This window comes from Aotus nancymaae, unplaced genomic scaffold (assembly GCF_030222135.1).
Source record: "Aotus nancymaae isolate 86718 unplaced genomic scaffold, 86718_ANA_hifiasm-v0.15.2.pri h1tg000064l_1, whole genome shotgun sequence".
NCBI classification, from domain to species: Eukaryota; Metazoa; Chordata; class Mammalia; order Primates; family Aotidae; genus Aotus; species Aotus nancymaae.
In genome coordinates, this window is record NW_026988479.1 from 31499507 (window position 1) to 31520443 (window position 20937).

The 20937-nt window shown below is 37.8% G+C and overlaps 1 protein-coding gene across 6 annotated transcripts in view; it reads left to right on the forward strand.

Annotated features, from left to right (window-relative positions):
- SGCD (sarcoglycan delta) overlaps nt 1-20937 on the forward strand; it is a 669010-nt gene that overhangs the window by 232751 nt on the left and 415322 nt on the right. For all 6 annotated transcript variants that reach the window (XM_064366556.1, XM_012433867.2, XM_012433873.2 and 3 more), the window contains one exon: nt 4779-4967. In XM_064366556.1, coding sequence (XP_064222626.1) covers nt 4779-4967 — 189 coding nt within the window. The remainder of the gene's footprint in view (nt 1-4778; nt 4968-20937) is intronic.

Here is a 20937-nt window from a genome sequence, read left to right on the forward strand (position 1 = left end):
GTAGTATACTATTGTGTAATTGCATTATATCTTAAAAAAACTACATACCATAACTTCAAAATACCTTACTGCTAAAAACAATTGGGATAAGAAAACACTGAAAATATTAGAAATACAAACAAGTTAAAAACATAAATATGTACTTAGAATGAGAAAGGAAATTGAATTATTAATTTTTAAAAGATGACATCACAAAATCTGGAAGGATAATATTGCTAATAATTAACTGTCTCACATACTTTTTCTGTACTATTTGGTTTATAGCCTTAAATTGTCTCTTCATATGACAGCTATATGCTACTATCACTTTCTGTATAGACAACAGAAAGATAATTATTTTTATGGCAGTTTTGACGAACTTTTCAGATATTGATGGCTGTAACATGGAATATATACAACTTTACGTAGAGACTTTCATGGTATACATAACTTACAAACCCAAGTATTCTGGCTAATTATATTTTCCATGATTCCCATACAAAATAAAACACATATGGAACATTTATAATTATATATGCCCAATTCAATATATTCTTGACAGTAGAGCATTTGTTTTGATGAAGTATCAATGACAGTTGAATTCGACGTGAAATTTTGCATATCTGATGATTACAAAATAAACTTTTGACTAGCTTCTGTCTTTTCTACTACCCATGTATTTCTGGTGCTGGCCATTGTAGGTCATGTTTACATTGCATCGTGTCATTTTGTCTTGTTCCTTCATGTCACCATGCTTGGTGAATTAGAGCTATGGGTGGAAGGAGGATTCCTAGAAGACTTTCCTACCCCAGGAGAGCTAGCAATAATGTACCTCTACATGAAAGTGCTGCAAACCATACAAACATATTCTGCATTCAAAGTATCTGAATCACCAAGTCAGTTTCTTCTTAGATGCCCAAAATGCATGTAAATCCTCCAAAGCTAACATGAGAGGAAGTCAGAGTACAAACAGATAGGGTTTAGCTAGTCACAATTAAAACATCTTTTAAAAATTTTATAAAATTGTATAACTATTGTCATGCATTACTGGGCTCTCCTGGGGCCTTCAAAGGCCTAGGGCCTACCCAAGTGAAGAATTAAAATTTTAACTTCATTTCCCTAGACAGTAAATTTGTTCCAGGAAGGAATAAGAAGAATTATAGATTGGAGATTTTCATTCCTCTTTTGTTTTTATCTTTCAACCGGTTTTAATTTTTGATTAGAAAACTGAATGTACTCAGCATATCTAAATTTCCCTTTCCATGCAGGATTCTTTATAACAGATGTATCCATTATCATATGTTTGCATGGCAAGGCTTCTTATTATGTGTAGAAAATTGCTCATTCACTTCACTGTTTCTTTCTTATGTATTTTAATGAGTTGGAGACTGGAGTTTTCTGTTTCATGTGACTCATTAAAGGGGGTGTGATGATGACATGCAATAAGCCGCTATACCATTCAGCAGAAGATCCAAGTTGTAATCCCTGCTCAGCTTCTAATTTGCTGTGTGACTTGAAAGGGAGCTACTTCCTCCTGGTCTTGAGTTTCATAGCTGGTCAATTTTGTGTTGAACAAAATTAGTAGTTTCAAGGAGCAAAGGATTCTGCAGAGATGCCATATGGGTAGCCAGACCCTGCTTTAAGCAGAGGAACTCTGCTTTTTTTGCTATTTTACACACTAGAGCTTCTTTCAAGACTTTGTCTTATAATGATTACCCTATGAAAAAAAAACAGTGAAAGCCATTTTTTAGATGTCCCAAATACATAGAATCACCTGGGAGATTTTTCACAATGTTTCACCCTGAGTCCCAGATTCTAATCATGGAGCTCAAAATTTGTACTGTATTTGTTCAGTTTCTTTTGTGTTTTGATGCGTAATTAGGGTTGAGTGACATTATTCTAGACCAATGGCATGCAATCCTGTCTGCTCTGAGAATTATCTGGGGAGTTTTAATAAATACTGATGCCTGGGTGCTACCTCTGTGATTGTTACTTACTTATCCTGAGAACAGATGTGTGTTTTTTTTCTTTTTTACTTTTTATTTTTTTTGACCATCTTCACTCTGTTGCCCAGGCTGGAGTGCAGTGGTATGATCTTGGCTCACTGCAACTTCTGCCTCCTGGGTTCAAACAATTCTGCTGCCTCAACCTCCCATGTAGCTGAGATTACAGGCGCCTGCCACCACGCCTAGCTAATTATTGTATTTTTAGTAGACAGGGTTTCACCATATTGGCCAGGCTGATCTCGAACTCCTAATCTCAAGTGATCAGCCCACCTCGGCCTCCCAGAGTGCTGGGTTTACTAGTGCGAGCCACTGCACTTTGGGAGTACAGATGTTTTTAACAGCTCTCCCAGTAACTCTGATGTGCATCCAGGGCTGAGAACCCTTAGTGAAGATAACCACTGCATTCTGCCAAGTTCTAACAGTATGTATATGAAAACAGCAAATCACAAGCATGCTGTCTATGCCTCCACCCTCTTATAAACATTTATTAACATGTCATTTCCATTTTATAGCTATGTTTATGTAATGACACCATCGGTTGGGGTGAATGACAGAGAAAAGGCAACTGGTGAAGTGGCAATATCACTAGCTTCTGCACACTGATTTGTAAAGAGTTTCTCACTGTTGATCTTGTCTATGAGAATCCTAGATTATCGTTCAAGACCTTACCCTGCCACAAACCCCGTAGCCCTGCATAAGCAGGTTAACTTCTCTAATTCTAATTTGGCTCATTCATAATTAGTTGATTAATATCAAAGGAAATTGCAGATGTGATTCTAAGATTGTGTGATCCTTTTCTTTAATTCACAGAATATGATTTGATGGAAAATAAAAACCTAATTTCTTTCAGGCTTATAAAACATTCTTTTCACTTTTATTTGATCTTCGTGTTTAAAAAGGCCAGTGATTGATGACTTTGTTGTGTTCTCATCTTCTTATAACACATTCGTGATCTGCAGAGGAATTATCAGAAGCTGAGATTTAAAACTGAGATCCTCTTACAGCATAAATCTCAGTGCCTGGCTAGGAACCCAGTGCGTTGGGAGCCTGAGGTGAAAATGTGCAAGCATACAAACAAGAACTTGCCCATGGTATTTAGCTTGAACCTTTATGTACCCCCAGACAGCAGCAGAGCTAGTAGCAGATGGAAAATCATTCATTGTGTCATCATTTATGCATTCTGTTTTCCATTCATTCATTCCACACACATATTCCAACATATACTCGTATTAGGTACTGATTTCAGCTCTAGGGTCTGTGTTTGGGATGAGACAGATGCCATGTAGGCCTTCATGGAGCATTTTAGTTAGCCTTAAGGAAGAATTCACTCAGTTTTTCAAATGGAATTCCACCGATGCCTAACAGCCGTAAGTTCTCTAGGGGATTTTTAGATTGTATATGTTCATTTTAAAGATTATCTAAAAATCATAACATAATCGTATTCTGAGCCATCTGGAACATAACCTAATTAAACCAAGGATGTGATTTTAGGGCCTGCATTTTGGTTTTTCATTATGGTCACTTTGGTAGCACATATTACTAATTTAATTGCTATTGGCCAAGAAGAAAGTAAATGGAGTAGGTCTTATTTGTAGGGAATGCAACATGTCTACATGATGGCCAAATGAAATAAAAATAGGGGCTGTACCATTATCTGAATTGAGTTGGGCAGTGGGAGTTCTGTATCACGTGGCTATGGCAGAGTAGAGATGCTGTGCTCAGGAGACCTTGTACCAGACCCTTGGTACCACATTCATGAGATTTAGTTTAGGGCAAATCATCATCCTTTGTAGTACTTTGTTATTTTCCAGTCTGAGTGATAGGCATTTTCTAGCTTTATTTAATTTTAAAATTTGTTTTGGTTTTAGAATTGGATAGAAGTGATATGTTTATCTAGATTTGTGCTGGCACTTAATTAGTAATTTTAGTATAAAGATAATTTGTGTCAACAGCAGGGACTTGGAAAACCTTCCTTATTTTAAAGGGCATCAACATATTACTTTATAATATATTGACAAATATTTTTCTGATTTCTCTCACTCTACTGTGCTTAGCATGTAACTAGTTCATCCTCTCATTAGTCTACAAGCTAATGTTCACATTTTACTTGACTTTGACCCTGCTTTATGTTTCTTAAATAGTTGGATGAGAACATTCAACTCACAAAGACTAACTCAGGGGGCAGTTAGGTATTTACTACACTATTGCTGATGAAGATTCTCAAATCAAGTGGGATTTCAGCTGTGTGTCTGCAAGGACCCCTTTAAAATCTGAAATAGAGGAGTGGTCAAAGCTGCCACTGTTGCCACTGACTGGCAATACAGAATGATTGTGTTTGACATTTTTTAACCCCCCAAATAAATTGCCTGAGTAATATTTTTATATCACTAAGGTGAACTGCTGGGGTTAACTTATTTTCTTCAGTAATTCTAAATTTTTCCTTCAGTTTGATGGGTCTTTGAGCATCTCCCCCACAAAGATGTTGGAATTCTGAGTCACTTGGAAAATGGCCTCCTAGGAGTCCCTTTCCTCCCAGTATGTTTGTGGCTGTGGCTGTGGCTGTCTCAGTGCGCATCAGAAGTGATGGCTGTGTCATATGAGAGGGCTCAAGCAAGCATCCAGAGAAGCCACTTTTGTCAGGAGGAAACAGATTTTTGGAGTTGTCGGAGGTTGTAAATGTAAAGACAGCAGCCAGCCATATCTCTTCATCAGTTGATTTTTTTCCCCTTTATTTTTTTCATCTTCTCTCAGCAGTTTAATGTGAGTGCTTCTCTCTCGCCTTGTTTATTTCAGATGCCTCAGGAACAGTACACTCACCACCGGAGCACCATGCCTGGCTCCGAGGGGCCACAGGTATACAAGGTGGGGATTTACGGCTGGCGGAAACGATGCCTGTATTTCTTTGTCCTGCTCCTCATGATTTTAATACTGGTGAACTTGGCCATGACCATCTGGATTCTCAAAGTCATGAACTTCACAATTGTAAGTAAAACCACCTAGGTTTGTTTAGCTCTCTTTGCGGAAGGGAAACTTGGGGCAACATGATGAAGGAAAGTGGGAAAGCGATGTCATTATAGCAGGACTCAAAAGATCTGTAACTTCCTCGTATTTGGTGAAAGAGCATTTCTGTTCAGATTGAATATGGATATTGACTTCTATCTAATCTTAACTCTCCAGGGGCTGGTAATCCAACTTAAACATATTTCCCTCCTTTAGAATCTCCTGTATATTATCCCTCCATTTTGATAACTGTTTCTGTAGCCTGTAGCTTTCAAGCACTTTGATCAAATAATGAAGGCAGAAATAGAGAATAAATTCAAAGTATTAAGTTTTCACCAATTGTAGTGATTACAAAAGGTTTGATGAAGTAGAGAGTTGAAACATTTGCGTAAAATTAGACTGTGGGCATTACATATCTAAAAATTTTAACTATTTATGCTTGATTATCCATCACTCTGATTAGTTAAGAATATCGTCCATTTTTCAGAGGATGATTCTCTTTGCCACTCATCTGAGTAAGATGGAAATGAGAGGAATGCAGCTGTTTTATTTTTTTAAGAATTTATATTTATGTTTCTTCAATGAAATTCCTGCTATTGGAGTTTGGGGTCCCTGTACACACTGGGCATTTACTGTTGAAGTTCAAATGAAAGAAAATTCTGGAAAAATGACTTTTGGAGTTCTTCTGAGGTTTTATACTTAGAAATTCTGATCTATACTAGCAATATAAGTAGTCTACCTCATTAATGAGGAAATGATGGGCAGCAATCTGCTACGCTGAAGATAATTTCCTTTCTTGTTCTGATGTCAAAAGTAAATAATATAGATTGGCAATAAAAATAACTCCTAGGTCAGGCGCATTGGCTCATGCCTAAATTCTAGCACTTTGGGAGGCTGAGTCGGGAGGATCACTTGAGCCCAGGAGTTCAAGATCAGCCTGGGAAACATAGAAAGACCCATCTCTGCAACCAAGCAAACAAACAAACAAAAACCAAAACTCTTTCGTTTGATAAATAAATATGACCTTAACAAAGTAACAGTCAAGTTTTCATGTGACAGTCCTAAATATCATAGTGGATATTTGCATTTTCTAAATTACAAAGTTCATTTTTATCCTTGACACCCTATGCATAGTCACACTTCTTGCCTTTATTCATACATTTTCTTCTGCTTGGAGTGCTTTGCCCTCTTCCCTGTCTGGTAAAACTTGTCTTGTTACTCCTGTAGTTCCATTCATGTATTTTTTGTTATATTTACCACTCAGATAATTTTTATATGTATTTCCCAGACAAACTGAACTTCGAGAAAGGCAAAGGCTGCATGTTTTCTGTGTGTGGCTTTGTCCATCACTCATGTTAGGGCTTCTTGGTGCTTGACTTAATTAGGACTCTATAAACCAAAGTTATAGATACTGCTTCAGGCAACAGAATGGCTCACTTTTTAATATTTGTGGTTAAAGCTAGGAAACTATAAAATCAAAAATGTTACCTTGATGTTACAAATTTCTACCTTGAGAGGAGAAAATAATTCAGTTCTTTTTAAACGTTTTTTTTTTTTTTCTTTATGTGTTTATTTACGGGAAGGGTCTCACTTTCTCATGGAGGCTGGAGGGCAGTGGTGTGATCATAGCTCACTGTACATGGACGCCTGGGCTCTCTCTCCCATCTCAATCTCCCAAGTAGTTAGGACTACAAACACACACTACCATGCTTGACTGATTTTTAAATTGTTTGTAGAGATGGGGGTCTCACTATATGGCCCAAGCTGGTCTCAAACTCCTGACTTCAAGCAGTTCTCCTACCTCAGTCTCTGAAAGTGCTGGGATAACAAGCATGACCCATCACATCCAGCTAAGAGTTCAGTTCTTTTTAAAAATACAGAATAACTTGTATATTGCTGTAGTAACTTTGGAAGACTATATGATCAGTTTCCATGGGGTTATAGGCATCCATAGTTCTAGAGTATTACAGCACATTAGCTTCTGTTTCTGGATCAGACTCAATCAATACTTTTCAACTTGGACTTTACTTTCTTTAAATACAAGCAGAATTCAGAGAAACGTTTAAGCAGGAGAGAAAGATGTAATTAGGTTTACATTATAGAGAGCTTGCGTAGGTGAGGAAGCAGTAGAATGGGGAAAGTTTGTTAGAGCTGAGGGCTCTGGAGAATGCCCTGGGTCCATTCAGCCTTAAGTCCCAGTGACCACAATTGCTATCTGTTGATGTGCGTGTTCTGTGATGTTCTTAATTAGGAAAACTTCTCTGTTGCAATATTAAACAGCAGAATACAAAAGCTAGGGGAGTAGCATGGACAGTAAAGATTAAAAATACATTTAAAAGATGGAATTGGTATACCTTGACTTCTGCTTGGGTGTAGAGTTGAGGGATCAAAAGACATTTTGGAAGATTTCCGCTTTTAGGGTAGTGAGATGGCTGGGTGGTGGGGCCTAAAAAGCAAGATAAAGTTTATGACTTTTCCACTGGAACTTAGCTAGTACACATGTATACCCCTAATCCCCTATGTGAAGCTATCCTCTTAATGCCTTATTTTTGTGATTTTTATCAAGGCTGTCATGAATTTAATTTATAGAACCTGTAAGGTTTAGGGGTAGAGGAAGTGGAAAATATGAGCTGCAGCTTCGATGACTGTGATACTATACAAATATGGCTTCTAGACTGTGCTTTATCTGGAAAGCTTAATAGAAGTATATGTAAATGTATATTGAGCACCACTTATATGACATTGAGGTAATAATCTATATGAAATCGGCTCTTTCCTGTAGTTAACTAAATTGATTGCTGAAGTTGAGAGTCCTTAAAGCTTTACCAAACCAAGTACTTACTGAGGTAAGAATAATGCTGCTATTAGCCATAATTGGTGCTTTATAGCCGTAATGCATTTGAGCAAATAGAGCTGAAGTGTTAGAAAATTGGTCTTGCCCTGCAAGTTAAAAGCATATTTTCCATCAATCACAGTATAAAGGATATTCTTTTAGAATTATAATTCTCTTTCACAAATAATAATTTACCGACAATGATCTGGGGGAAAGAATCAGGTATTACGCAATGTTATGTTGGAGAAACAGCAAAAAAAAAAAAAAAGTCAATGAGATAGCAGTAAAGTAATTTATGCAGAGATTTAAAAATATAAGTAGGGAAAGTCCTAGCCAAAGCAATCCGAAAAGGGAAAGAAATAAAGGGCATACAAATTGGAAAAGAGGAAGTCAGATTGACTGTTTGCTGATTATATGAGTGTATACCTAGAAAACTATAAAGACTCCTCAATCTGATAAACAAAATTCAGTAAAGTCTCAGGTTACAAAATCAATGTACACAAATTAGCAGCACTGCTATATACCAACAGTGACCAAGCTGAGAATCAAATCAAGCACTCAATCTCTTTTATAATAGCTACAAAAATTTAAAATACCTAGGAATATACTTAAGTAAGGAAGCAAAAGATCTCTTCAAGGAGCAAAACAAAATACTGCTGAAAGAAACCATAGAAGACACAAAACAAATGGAAAACCATCCCATGCTTATGTTATTGAAAGACTCAACATCATGAAAATGACCACACTGCCCAAAGCAATCTGCAGAGTCAGTGTACTTCCTATCACAATACCAACATTGTTTTTCACAGAATTATAAAAAACATTCCTAAAATTCTTATGGAACCAAAAAAGAGCCCAAAGGCAAAACAATTCTAAGCAAAAAGGACAAATCTGAAGGCATCACATTACCTGACTTCAAATTATACTGCAAGGCTATAGTAATCAAAACAGCATAATACTGGTGTCAAAGTAAACACAAAAACCATTGGAACAGAAGAGAGAACCTAGAAATAAAGTCTTATATTTGAAATCAACTGATCTTTTACAAAGCGTGCAAAAACATGAATTGGAGAAACCTAGTAAATGATGCTGGGAAAACGGGGTAGCCACACGCAGAAGAATGAAACTGGATCCCTTTCTCTCACTGTGTTGAAAAATTACCTCAAGATGGATGAAAGACTTAAAGACCTGAATAATTCTAGAGCATAAAAATTCTAGAAAAAAAATCTAGGAAAAGCACTTCTGGATATTGACCGAAGAATTTATGACTAAGACCCCAAAAACAAATGCAACAAAACCAAAAATAAATGGAATCTAATTAAACTAAAAAGCTTCTGCACAGTAAAATAAATAATAATCAGAATCAACAGACAACCTATGGAGTGAGAGAAAATATTTCTAAATTATGTATCTCATGAAAGGACTAATATTCAGAATCAACAAGGAACTCTAAGCAAGAAAAAAAGCAATTTCATTAAAAAGTGGGCAAATGGCATGAATAGACATTTCTCAGAATAGTTGCTAAATAGCCAACAAACATATGAAAAAATGTGCAACATCACTAATCATCAGGAAAATGCAAATTAAAATCACAATGAGATACCACCTTACCCCAGCCAGAATGGCTATTACTAAAAAGTTAAAAAAAAAAAAAAAAAAAAAAATAGATGTTGATGTGGATGTAGTGAAGAAGGAATGTTTATATACTGCTGATGGAAATGTAAATTAGTACAATCTCTATAGAAAACAGTTTGGAGATTTTTCAAAGACATAAAACTAGACCTACCATTTGATCCAGTAATCTCACTGCTGGCTAGCTACCCGAAGGAAAATAAGTCATTATATCAAAAGGAGACCTATATATGTATATTTTTTGCAGCACAATTCACAACTGCAAAGATACAGAACGAACCTAAGTTCCCATCAACAGATGAGTAGAAAAGGAAAATGTGATATACATACACCATCAGCCATAAAAAAGAATGAAATAATGGCTTTTGCAGCAAGTTGTATGGAACCAGAGGCCACTTTTCTAAGTGAAGTGACTCAAGAATCAAAAATCGGATATCACATGTTCTTATGGAAAAGGGGGAGCTAAGCTAAGGGTATGCACAGGCATATAGAGTGGTATAATGGACATTGGAGACTCAGAAGAGGAGAAGGTGGGGGCGTGAAGGATGAAAAACTACCTGTTGGGTAGAGTATACACTCCTCGGTGACAGGTGCCCTAAAATCCCAGAGGTCACCACTACACAATTGATCTATGTAACCAAAAACCACTTCTACCTCTAAAGCTATTGAGGAAAAAAAAATTTTAATACATATATATGTACACACATACATAGAAGTAAAGAGTGACTATTTTGTACGTTTGGGTTAACAGTTTGAGATTTGGGAAAGCTCACCCTGTAATCAACCCCCTGAGTAATGACAAACTAAATGTATGATGTCGTCTGAAAGTGTTTGTGAAAACTTGATGCTATATCCAAGGTTGAAAATCTGGAATTTACACTCCCACCAACAGTGTAAAAGTGTTCCTATTTCTCCACATCCTCTCCAGCATCTGTTTTCTCCAGATTTTTTAATGATCGCCATTCTAACTGGCGTGAGATGGTATCTCAATGTAGTTTTGATTTGCATTTCTCTAATGACCAGTGATGATGAGCATTTTTTCATATGTTTGTTGGCCTCATGTATGTCTTCTTTTGTAAAGCATCTGTTCATATCCTTCGCCCATTTTTGAATGGGCTTGTTTGTTTTTTTCCTGTAAATCTTTTTTAGTTCATTGTAAATTCTGGATATCAGCCCTTTGTCAGACGGGTAGGCTGCAAAAATTTTTTCCCATTCTGTTGGTTGCCGATTCACTCTATTGACTGTTTCTTTTGCCGTGCAAAAGCTGTGGAGTTTGATTACACTGTTGGTGGGAGTGTAAATTAGTTCAACCACTGTGGAAAACAGTGTGGCGATTCCTCAAGGACCTAGAAATAGAAATTCCATTTGACCCAGCAATCCCATTACTGGGCATATATCCAAAGGATTATAAATCGTTCTACTATAAGGACACATGCACACGGATGTTCATTGCAGCACAGTTTACAATAGCAAAGACCTGGAACCAGCCCAAATGCCCATCGATGATAGACTGGACAGGAAAAATGTGGCACATATACACCATGGAATATTATGCAGCCATTAAAAAGGAGGAGTTCACATCCTTCGTAGGGACATGGATGAAACTGGAAAACATCATTCTCAGCAAACTGACACAAGAACACAAAATCAAACACCACATGTTCTCACTCATAGGCGGGTGTTGAACAAGGAGAACACATGGACACAGGGAGGGGAGCACTATACACGGGGGTCTGTTGGGGGGAGGGGGGATAGTGGGGGGGTGGGGAGTTGGGGAGGGATAGCATGGGGAGAAATGCCAGATATAGGTGAAGGGGAGGGAGGCAGCAAATCATATTGCCACGTGTGCACCTATGCAACAACCTTGCATGTTATTCACATGTACCCCAAAACCTAAAATGCAATAAAAAAAAAAAATTTAAAAAAAAGAAAATCTGGAATTTTACTTTTTTGTCAGACTTGCATTCTGTACTTTCCCCAAGGATACATGCCAGAAGAGCCTTTCCAGTATAGCAATCTGGACAAGCGTCTTACCAAGTTTTCTTTGTCTCAGAGGTAAATCAGAAGAAAAGTTATTTTGCTTTCCTCTGCTGTTTAGCAGAATAATCCAATATTCATTACTGACAGGAGATAGAGACTATACTTTTCTCTTCATTTTCCCCCTACATTGGAGAGTGTGTGTTTTGCCTAGACTGTAAACACCCACAAATAGACCTTAGTTTATCACACATTGTACTTATACAAAGGAGCTAATATTTATTAAATGTCTATTTTGTGCTACTCACTGTACATGGCCCTTAAAATATTTTAATTTTCATAACTCTACAAATTTAATGTTGTTATCCCCACTGTACTAAATGAAAACCCAAGGCTCAGAGAAGTTGAGTGACTCGCTGAAAGACACTTAGCTAGTAAGTGAAAAGCTGGTGTTTGACTTCCTGTCTCAACCTTTCCACTACACTGTACCCCCTCCTCCAAATTGCAACAATGATCTGGCTCTTCAACATAATTCTGAAGCTGGCAAAATGGCTTGTTCTCTTTGTCTACCCTGTGTCATAGGTCACTTTTATCTCAGATACCCAGTGATGTTTCTGTTTAGAGTAGTTCCCTGGTAGTTCTGAACGTTCAGTTTTTAATCTCATTTCTTCTTGCTCTGTAGCTGAGGACATTCTCCCTGCATTGTTTCCATCTTGTGTTTTGTCCATTTGTTGTGTTGACATAAGCATTTAATATAAACTTAATATCTACTCATAGGTTGGTGGAAAACCCAGTGAGTTAATTCATGTGAAGCATTTTTGGTGGAATCTGACACATAGGAAGTGTTGACACATAGGAAGTGTCAGTGTTGACAACAGAAAGTCATGAGAGACCCTTCATGACAGTATAGTAGTTCAGGGCTCAACCTCTGGAGAGAGATGTTTTAAGTGCAAATCTGGATTCTCTCTCTTACTATGTGGTTTTTATACTTCTCAACCTCTCTGTGCTGCCAATTCCTAGGAGTCATGGCAATACCTACCTTATAGGATTGTTGTAAAGATTAGAGGAAGTGATAAATGCAGTGTTTAGAGCTTGGCACATAGTAAGCACTTGATAGAAGTGTTTTCTATTGTCGTCATCAGCAGCAGCAGCATCATTTATTGCAGGCTCATTCTGTGCCAGGCACTATATTGTTGCAGTTTGCAGATATTATCTAACTTAATCATTATCCGAGTTGATACTATTGGATACCATCTTTACAAGGGAAAGAGTGGCTCAATAACTTGATTTGAGATCACAAAGCTATAAAGCCTCAGAGTAGAGATTCAAACTCAAGCAGTCTGACTATAGGTCCTGGTCTGTTAACCAGTTTGTTATATTGTGGGAGAGTGTACAATGCCCTGAGTGTCAGAAACTGGATTCCCAGCACTAACTGGCCATGAACTACATTACCTTTCTTTTCTAGAACCCAGTATAGCAGTAAATGCACTGGACTAGATGCCATCTTGGGCATCTTCCTGTTTGGGCATTGATTTTTGTCATTTTGTATTTTCCTAGGCTGTGTGAAGTCTCATTTTAATAGAGAGCAATTACTTTTGCTAGTACATTCTACCAGCGCAATCAAAATAACCTGGCCTCAAAGACCTTCCAAAATACTGTAGTATTAATCATTTAGCACAAGTGGTTATAAGAGGCAAAACTACAAAAGACTTAGGAGTCATCAGTAGATGGCATGATATCTTATCCCAGTATCTATAAAATTCAATGAAATAGGAACCTTGGGAATCAACTCATCAGACACCCTTATTTTACAGATGATGGAACCAAAGTGGATAGCAAGGTTTTCTGACCCAAGTTGAGCACCCCAGCTGCTCTGGAAACTTCTCTCAGTAGCAGGGATTATACTCTATTCAATTTTGTACCCCCGCTCAGTCCTTGCTATTCATTCAGTAGGCTTTCAACATGTGTTAACTGTAGATTGCCTTTTGCAGACCACACATATGAGATGATAGATGTCAAGTACCTGATCGTGCTGGTCACATGGTGGAACCTCAATAAATGATAGCTACCTGTAACTGTGGTATATAGATCTCATGATTTCTATTTTAGTTTCTATTCGTTAACATTACAAAATCCGAACTACTGTCATTTGTGATCATGTAAGAAATGAATTTCCATTTATTTCTTAAAAACTCATACAGGACTTACTTTGTAATGTTTTCACATGATGCGCATGAAAACCCTATGAGGTAAGCACCACTGTTATCCACATTTTAGAGGAGGAAGCAGAGGCTCTGAGAAGTGCAGTAACTTGCCCAAGGTCACACAGTCAGTGAATGATAAAACTGGGATGGGTTGCAGGGAGTCTGGCTCTAGAGCCACTGCTCTTCTTCAGTACACAATGCTGCCCATTTTCCAAGGGCTATTTTTCATGAAGACAAATTGAATTTGTTCAGTGCAATGTCTAAAACATGATTTATTTACCCTGAAGTAAGATAAAGATCCACTGAGGGTCAGAGGAAGGCATTCTAATACTTGTAAATTGGACACATTGTAAAACGGTAAAAGCCAGAGAGAATGGCCAGTGTGTTCCATAACTCAGGATTCTGACACATCATCTGTTTTGGGAAAGCTCAAGGAGCTGTGACCCAGTCAAACTAACTCAAGTTGAGGGGAGTGAGGATACATATAAAGTGCATGGTAGACACTTAGAATATGTTTACTGAATAAACAAAAGGGAGAAAATTATGAATAGGTAGTCACTCTAAATTAAAATGTATAAAGATGGGTTAATAGAGCTTTATATAACTTCTAAAATGAAGTGTTAGTTGATTTATTGAGGTAGACAGATCATAAATGAGATGAGTGCTTGAATTTGATTATGAAAAGGTATTTTAAATATAGACACTCCCTCTGTGTATCAACTACCTGCCACATTTTAATTACATGAGAAAAGAAGGGTAATGATGGAGTGTGAAATAGATTAGAGACAGGAGACTTCATCCTAGTTAATATACAGATTTGCTCAGTAAATGAGTGAAAACGATATTATTGGCTTTAGTTATACTTTTTATTTAACACTGTTAATGAATGTATTGTGTGTTTGAGTAGCATCCACTTCAGTGGGGGTGCCAACTTAGCTTGGGGACTTGGAAGAACTTCCTATACTGAGAAAATCATGCTTCCATCTCTCAGTGCTTTGACTCTGTGGGCAGTTTTAATCCATTAGTTCAATCCATCCATCTGAAAAATTGCCAAAATGTTGTTCTTTAAAATTGTAATGCAGAAAAGCAAAAAACAAAAATTTATTTTTATTTCATGGTCAGTCCTAGGATATGGCTCTCTAATGTCCTATTTGGTTTGAAACTTCCTGTGTTTTATGCCTTTGTGAGAATGTAAATCATCACGGATGATTTTGGTATCATAATTACTGCAAATAATATGAATCAAGACTGCTATAGGGTTATACAATCTATTGGACATATTTGCTTCAATTGAATCAGTGTTTCTTAAGCACACAGTTAGCATATTATGGTTTTTGTAGAAACGAAAGATTGTAATAAAACAATCCTATACTTTAAGTACTCATAATTTACTAGGGAAAAAACACACATATAATTTTAATACTTTCCACAAATTACATAATTTAAAGAAGTATGGAAGTTGCAGAAAGGATAAATTAGCTAAAGTTAGAAGGCACTGGAAGACTTCCTGAGTTGAGTCTTAAAGGATGGATAGGGCTTTTGTGTGGTGGTGTAATTTTAGTCTGGAAGCTGGTAAGTTAAACTTAATTAGGGAGCCTCGGGCATAATGGTTTTAGTATTGAGAGCTTAGGCCACTGGAGTGGAAAGGGGGGATGGGGACAGATGAGAATACAAGCTGACACTAGTAAAGTCAAACAGGCTGCAAATTATAGACTTTGGAGAGGTCAGACTGAGAAGCTTGAATTCCAATTATAAAGAAATTACTGTGCAACTTTATCCTATTATTTGGACAGTATTCATGACCTTTTCCACTTATGAGAGTTTTCAGAAAACCAAAGTTATTTTTGTGTCCTAGAATTGAGAAGAATAATGTTAGAAAAATCACCCCGGAAATATTTTTTGTATATCACACATAGCCATTCATACATGGAAATTTTAGTTCTTACTGGTCATGTTGCTGTGAGCTCCAAATAACTCTCATAAATCTGAAGTTGTGACCACATCGCAAGGATCTGTTTATGCTTACTGAGTCATTAAGCAATAGTAGAAGAGCAGTAGCAAATACCAAGAACATGCCGCCACTGAGAACTTGCAGGTCAGTCCTTCTGTGGTAGACAGGGGTGGGGTTACATGATTCAAACTATAGAAAGAACCAATAAATATGAGGTGGTTTCCCATCAATTGGTTTGCCTGAGATTCATTAGTTAGGATTTCTAGGCTCAGAGTTGTTTGTAAATAATCTCTCTAGAATAACATTTTCCACTAAGGATTTAATATTAACATTAAAGATATCATTTATTTGGTCACACTAGTCACGTCACAGTGTTCAACAGCTACATGACTAGTAGCTGCCGTCTTAGAGCAGATACTGATCACTTCCATCGTGACAGGAAGTCCTTTGTTTCAAAACTGGTCCAGAACTTACTGTCCTACCTGTTAGATACATCTTGGATGGCATGGTAAGACCCTTGAACCAAAAAATTCTTTGTTCCTAACCATACAACAATTTTTGCCTTTCCTTCCTGTGCCCCAGGCACTTCCCAAGACCCAGAGAGCCGTGGGATTAAGGTAGTAAAACAAACCAAAACCATTTTAATATAGAAAGGAGAAGAAAATTTCTTAGAACCTGATTAACAGCCAAGATAAGTACTATGTTTTTTAATCAGCTCTGTACCTTTTCCACACATTCATTCTGTCTCTTTTCTTCCTTTCAATATTCTTAATTGAAAAGGCAGTGAGACCATGCTAGATTTTTCATCTTGCCTGTGAGGGGCAAAGTGAACTTTTGTTGCGTTAAGAGCTATCTCAATGAGGGAGTTGCAGGGACTGTTTCTGAGCCATAGTCTCCCAACTTGTAAAATATACAGTTGGATCAGATGATATATAAGGTCCTCCACCTTCAAATAATATTTTTTTCTTTGAGACAGAGTCTGACTGTGTCACTCAGGATGGAGTGCAATGGTGCAATCCCAGCTTGCTGCAACCTCCACTCCCCGAGTTCAAGCAATTGTCGTGCCTCAGCTTCTTGAGTAGCTAAGATTACAGGTGTGTGCCACCACACCTGGCTAATTTTTGTGTTTTTAATAGAGATAGGGTTTGCCATGTTGGCCAGGCTGGTCTTGAATTCCTGACCTCAAGTGATTCACCTGCCTTGACCTCATATAATTTCTATGTGTGATTACTGGGTCTTCCATATTCCCTAACCCAAATGAGAAAGATGGACGTCTTTTTTCTTCTAGAAGTGTGAGAATTTGAGTGTGCATGTTTGCTCACTCTGTATCTGCTTAGGCAAAGATCCAATATATTAGGTGCCAGGGAATATAGTGTGCCTTTTTACATTTCTAATCTTCATTCATTTAATTATTTAATAAATGGTTGGTCTGATTATCTATTGCTACACAACAAACTACCCCAAAACATAGTGGCTTAATACAGCAGCAATAATTTATTTTGCTCATGATTCTGCGTCTTGGGCAGAGCTCAGGAAGATGTCTTGTCTCTTTTACCTGATGTTTAGCACCTGAGTTGGGAGACTCAAAGGCTTGGGGTATCTCAACAGCTGGGACTGGAATCATCTCAAGATGCGTTTACTTACATGTGTGAGTGGTTGATGCTGGCTGTCAGCTGGGATCTCAGCTGGCAGAACACCTACCCACAGCTCTTCCCTAGGGGCTGGTTTGGGCTTGCTCTTAACATGGTAGCTAAACCCTAGAATATGTGTTCCATTTAAAGAAGGTGGGAGTACATAGCATTGTTATGACCCAGACTCAGAAGTCAGATAGCATCACTTCCACTCTACTCTATTGTAGGAAGACACAAAGTCCTGCACAGATTCAAGCAGAGGGCACATGGGCTCCACTTCTTAACTGGGAAGTTATGAAGTTCTAGAGGAGCATGTGGGATGGGAGATTGTAGGGGGTTGAATAGTGACCCACACACATACACAATATGCTCCTAATCCTTGGAGCCTGTGAATGTTACCCTATTTGGAAAAAGGGTCTCATCTAAATTAAGGATTGTGAGATGAGGAGATTATTCCTGGATTACCCATGTGGGCCTTCAATTCAATGACAACAAGTGTCCTTATAATGATGAGGCAGAGAAAGATTTGGCACAGAAGAGGAGGAGGCAATATGATCAGAGAAGCAGAGACTGGCGTGATGCAGCTACCAATTGAGGAATGTTGATAGCCACCAGAATTGGGAAGAGAAAGGGATGTATTTTCATCTAGAGCCTCCAGAGGGCTTGGAATTGTGGCTTCTCGAACTTTAAGAAAATTTATATTGTTTTAAGCTGAGAGTTTTGTGGTAATTTGTCATCGTAGCCACAGAAAACTGATACCAAGATACTGCTATGGCCATTTTAGGAAAGTACAATCTGGTGCAACAGTACCACCACCATCAATGCTATTAAGCACACAAATACCACACCTTGTATTGAACATTGTTTGCACCATGTTAAGTGTCTGGCTTCATTATCTCTTTCTCCTCACAATGACCCTGTGAAGGGTACTATTATTTCCTCTTTCTATGCAAAGAAACTGAAGCACAGAAAGCTTAATTCACCTGTTCAACCATTTTAGCTAGTGGGTAGCCACTTCAGTATATAGACCAAGGTATGTCTAACTTCAAAGCTTATACTTTTAACTTTATCTGAAAACATTTGTTGTCAAAAAAGAAAATGAATGTCTCATAAACAGTAATGAATTTACTTGTATAATGTTCAGTGGCAGTGATGGTCATTGTATAGCTAGGGTGAATGAGGAATGGGCATTTTAAAATGACTTCAGTATTGGCTCAGCCATTGGTGACTGAAGCAGTTTTATCCTCATGAATAATTTTAAGGGGTCATACTAACTACATAGCTGGTGCCTATGTTAAAAGAATCACAATTTTGTTGCTTTGGAGATACTTTTGTGCTTCACTCAGTTACATGTAAACTGCTTGTTGATTTGATAAATAAAGTTAAAGAATAGGAAAACAGTTCTCAGTAGGAAGGTAGTGTTAGAAATAAGGCTTGGAGTTACAAAGGAAACAAGCATTTGAACAAAGAATTTCTCAGCGAGGCAAATTTACTTCTGCAGAAGGGTGCTGCTTTTAGGTCTGTCTGCCATGAGAGCACACCAGACAAGGGAGGAAGGGGTTTTTATCCCTAATGCAGTTAGTCCTTGCTTCTGTGTCCTGTCCCCATTGGCTGGAGTCTGATTGCACAATCTAAGCTAACCCGATTGGCTATTGTTTAAAATGAATATGGCTAATTAGGCGGGAAGGGAGAGGCTGCCTGTTATGGTACAAGGCATGTCAGGGCATGGCAAAGGTGGGAGGGGCCGTTTTGCAATAGTGGGCAACTAAGGGTGCCAAATAAGAAATAGATATGGACCATAGATTGGGACTGTTGGGAAAGTTTTTTACTGTAATGAGGGGCAAAGGGGCACAAAGAACAAGGAATTTAGGTTTTGAAAATAGGGAACAAAGAACAAGAAAGTGGAACAGCTGAACCTTTGAAGAAGAGTTTACTGTATCTAACAGTAGACTTTCTGTTTATTGGAGAAACCTCATTGAATGCTTGTGAAGATAAATTTATGTGTTTTAATTGGCTTTTAATTACCAGCCAGCTTTATCAAGTAGAGTACTTCCTAGGTCTTGTGCCTAATGTGTTCTATGGTCAATCTCCCAACTTTAGAATATGTAAGAATGAGCAACAGATGGCAGAACTTGGCATTATTGACTTGCTGCAGAATCAGGCAAGTCACTGAGCCAGTATCCATGAGGTATAGGGTTAAAGACTCAGTGCATTCTGGTCCTGTGGCTAATCATCCAGTTTGGGTTGGCCAATGTCGGGAAGTTTTGACCATTAATATACTAGGCTGTCATCTGCCGTGTTAAGTAACCATGCTTTCTCTCTTTCTCTCATAGTCTCTTAATTACACGATAAAATAAGAAGCATTGTCCCTGAAACCCAAACATAGAGGAAAATTATCATTTGGGTCACTTAATCACTGGGTTAAGTCAGCTTTATGCAATACATAGTTGCTTGCCATTTAATAAATGAATACTTTGTAGTTCACATAAGCAATTTAAGGTAGTCTAAATTGAAACCTGAATTTCAATTCTTGGCAGGGAGGAGAGAGCAGAAATAATTTGTGTCTTGTTCATTCACTAGTGGAGAGAGCCTTGCGCCTCTGACTTATTTCCTAGTCTCAATTAAGTGAATGGTTTCAGTTGGAAATCTTCACCTCTTGGAGTCAATTATTACTATAATTACTATCTATTGACAGCCTTACGAATGAGAAACAGTTGTTTTTATTCAACATATGCTGGCTGAGTTCTTTTGGTGAGCCAAGGATTATACTAAGTGCTTGCTTGCGGTATAGGAGGGAACAAGAGCAAAGGCAGTTTCTCCTTCATGGAGCTTTCTGTCTAGTGGAGGAGGAATGAGAATTACTAACACAATCAAATAAATGTAAAAGAACAGCCAGGATAAGTGGATGGTGTAAAGAAGGTAGGAAGCGGTGATTTGGCCTAATTGAAGAGGGGCTTTTAAGTCAAGATGATTGCACAGATGCAGAAAGTGAAAACTGAACAAAGGAAGCCAAAGTAAAATGAAGAAATGGCCATCTAGTAGTGTTGTGCATGGATCTGCAGAAAATCTGCTGTTTCCTCCGGGGGAGGAGCTGACTGGTGGTGGTGGTGGTGGTGGTGGGAGGGGAGACAGGTGGGAGAGGGGTGGAAGGCAACTTTTTCGTGCTACCTTATGCTGTTGAACATTTGGTGAGGAGAATGCACTTATGTAATACTTGTGGGATTCAAGAAAAATTAAAAATAAGAAGCTAAAAGGAAAGAGAAAAAAAGAAACATAAATAGAAGTAGGGACAAGTCATGACAGTTGCTTTCTTAAGGACTGTTTGGCTACCTTGTGGTATAATTGGTGACCTCACCTGTAAGGATAGAATCAGACTGTAATTCTCCATACTAAACATAAATACTTTATGCATTATGAAAAGGAAACTGGTTTATAACAAGTCTTTTGCTTTCTTCTTTGGAGCTGGTTTACAATAAGTCTTGCTTCCTTCATTGGTACAAAACGGTATCTGGCCACTCATAGGTACATCGACATTGACCTCAGGATTCACAGGTTGATTATTGTCATGAATTACTAGGATAACAAGTATTAAGACCTTATTCTGTGCCAGGTATGATACTGAGCACTTAACGTAGGGCATATAATCTAATCTCTGTAACAACCCTAGAAGATGAGTCCTATAATTACCCCCTTTTCCCAGACAAGGAAATTAAGGCTTAGAGAA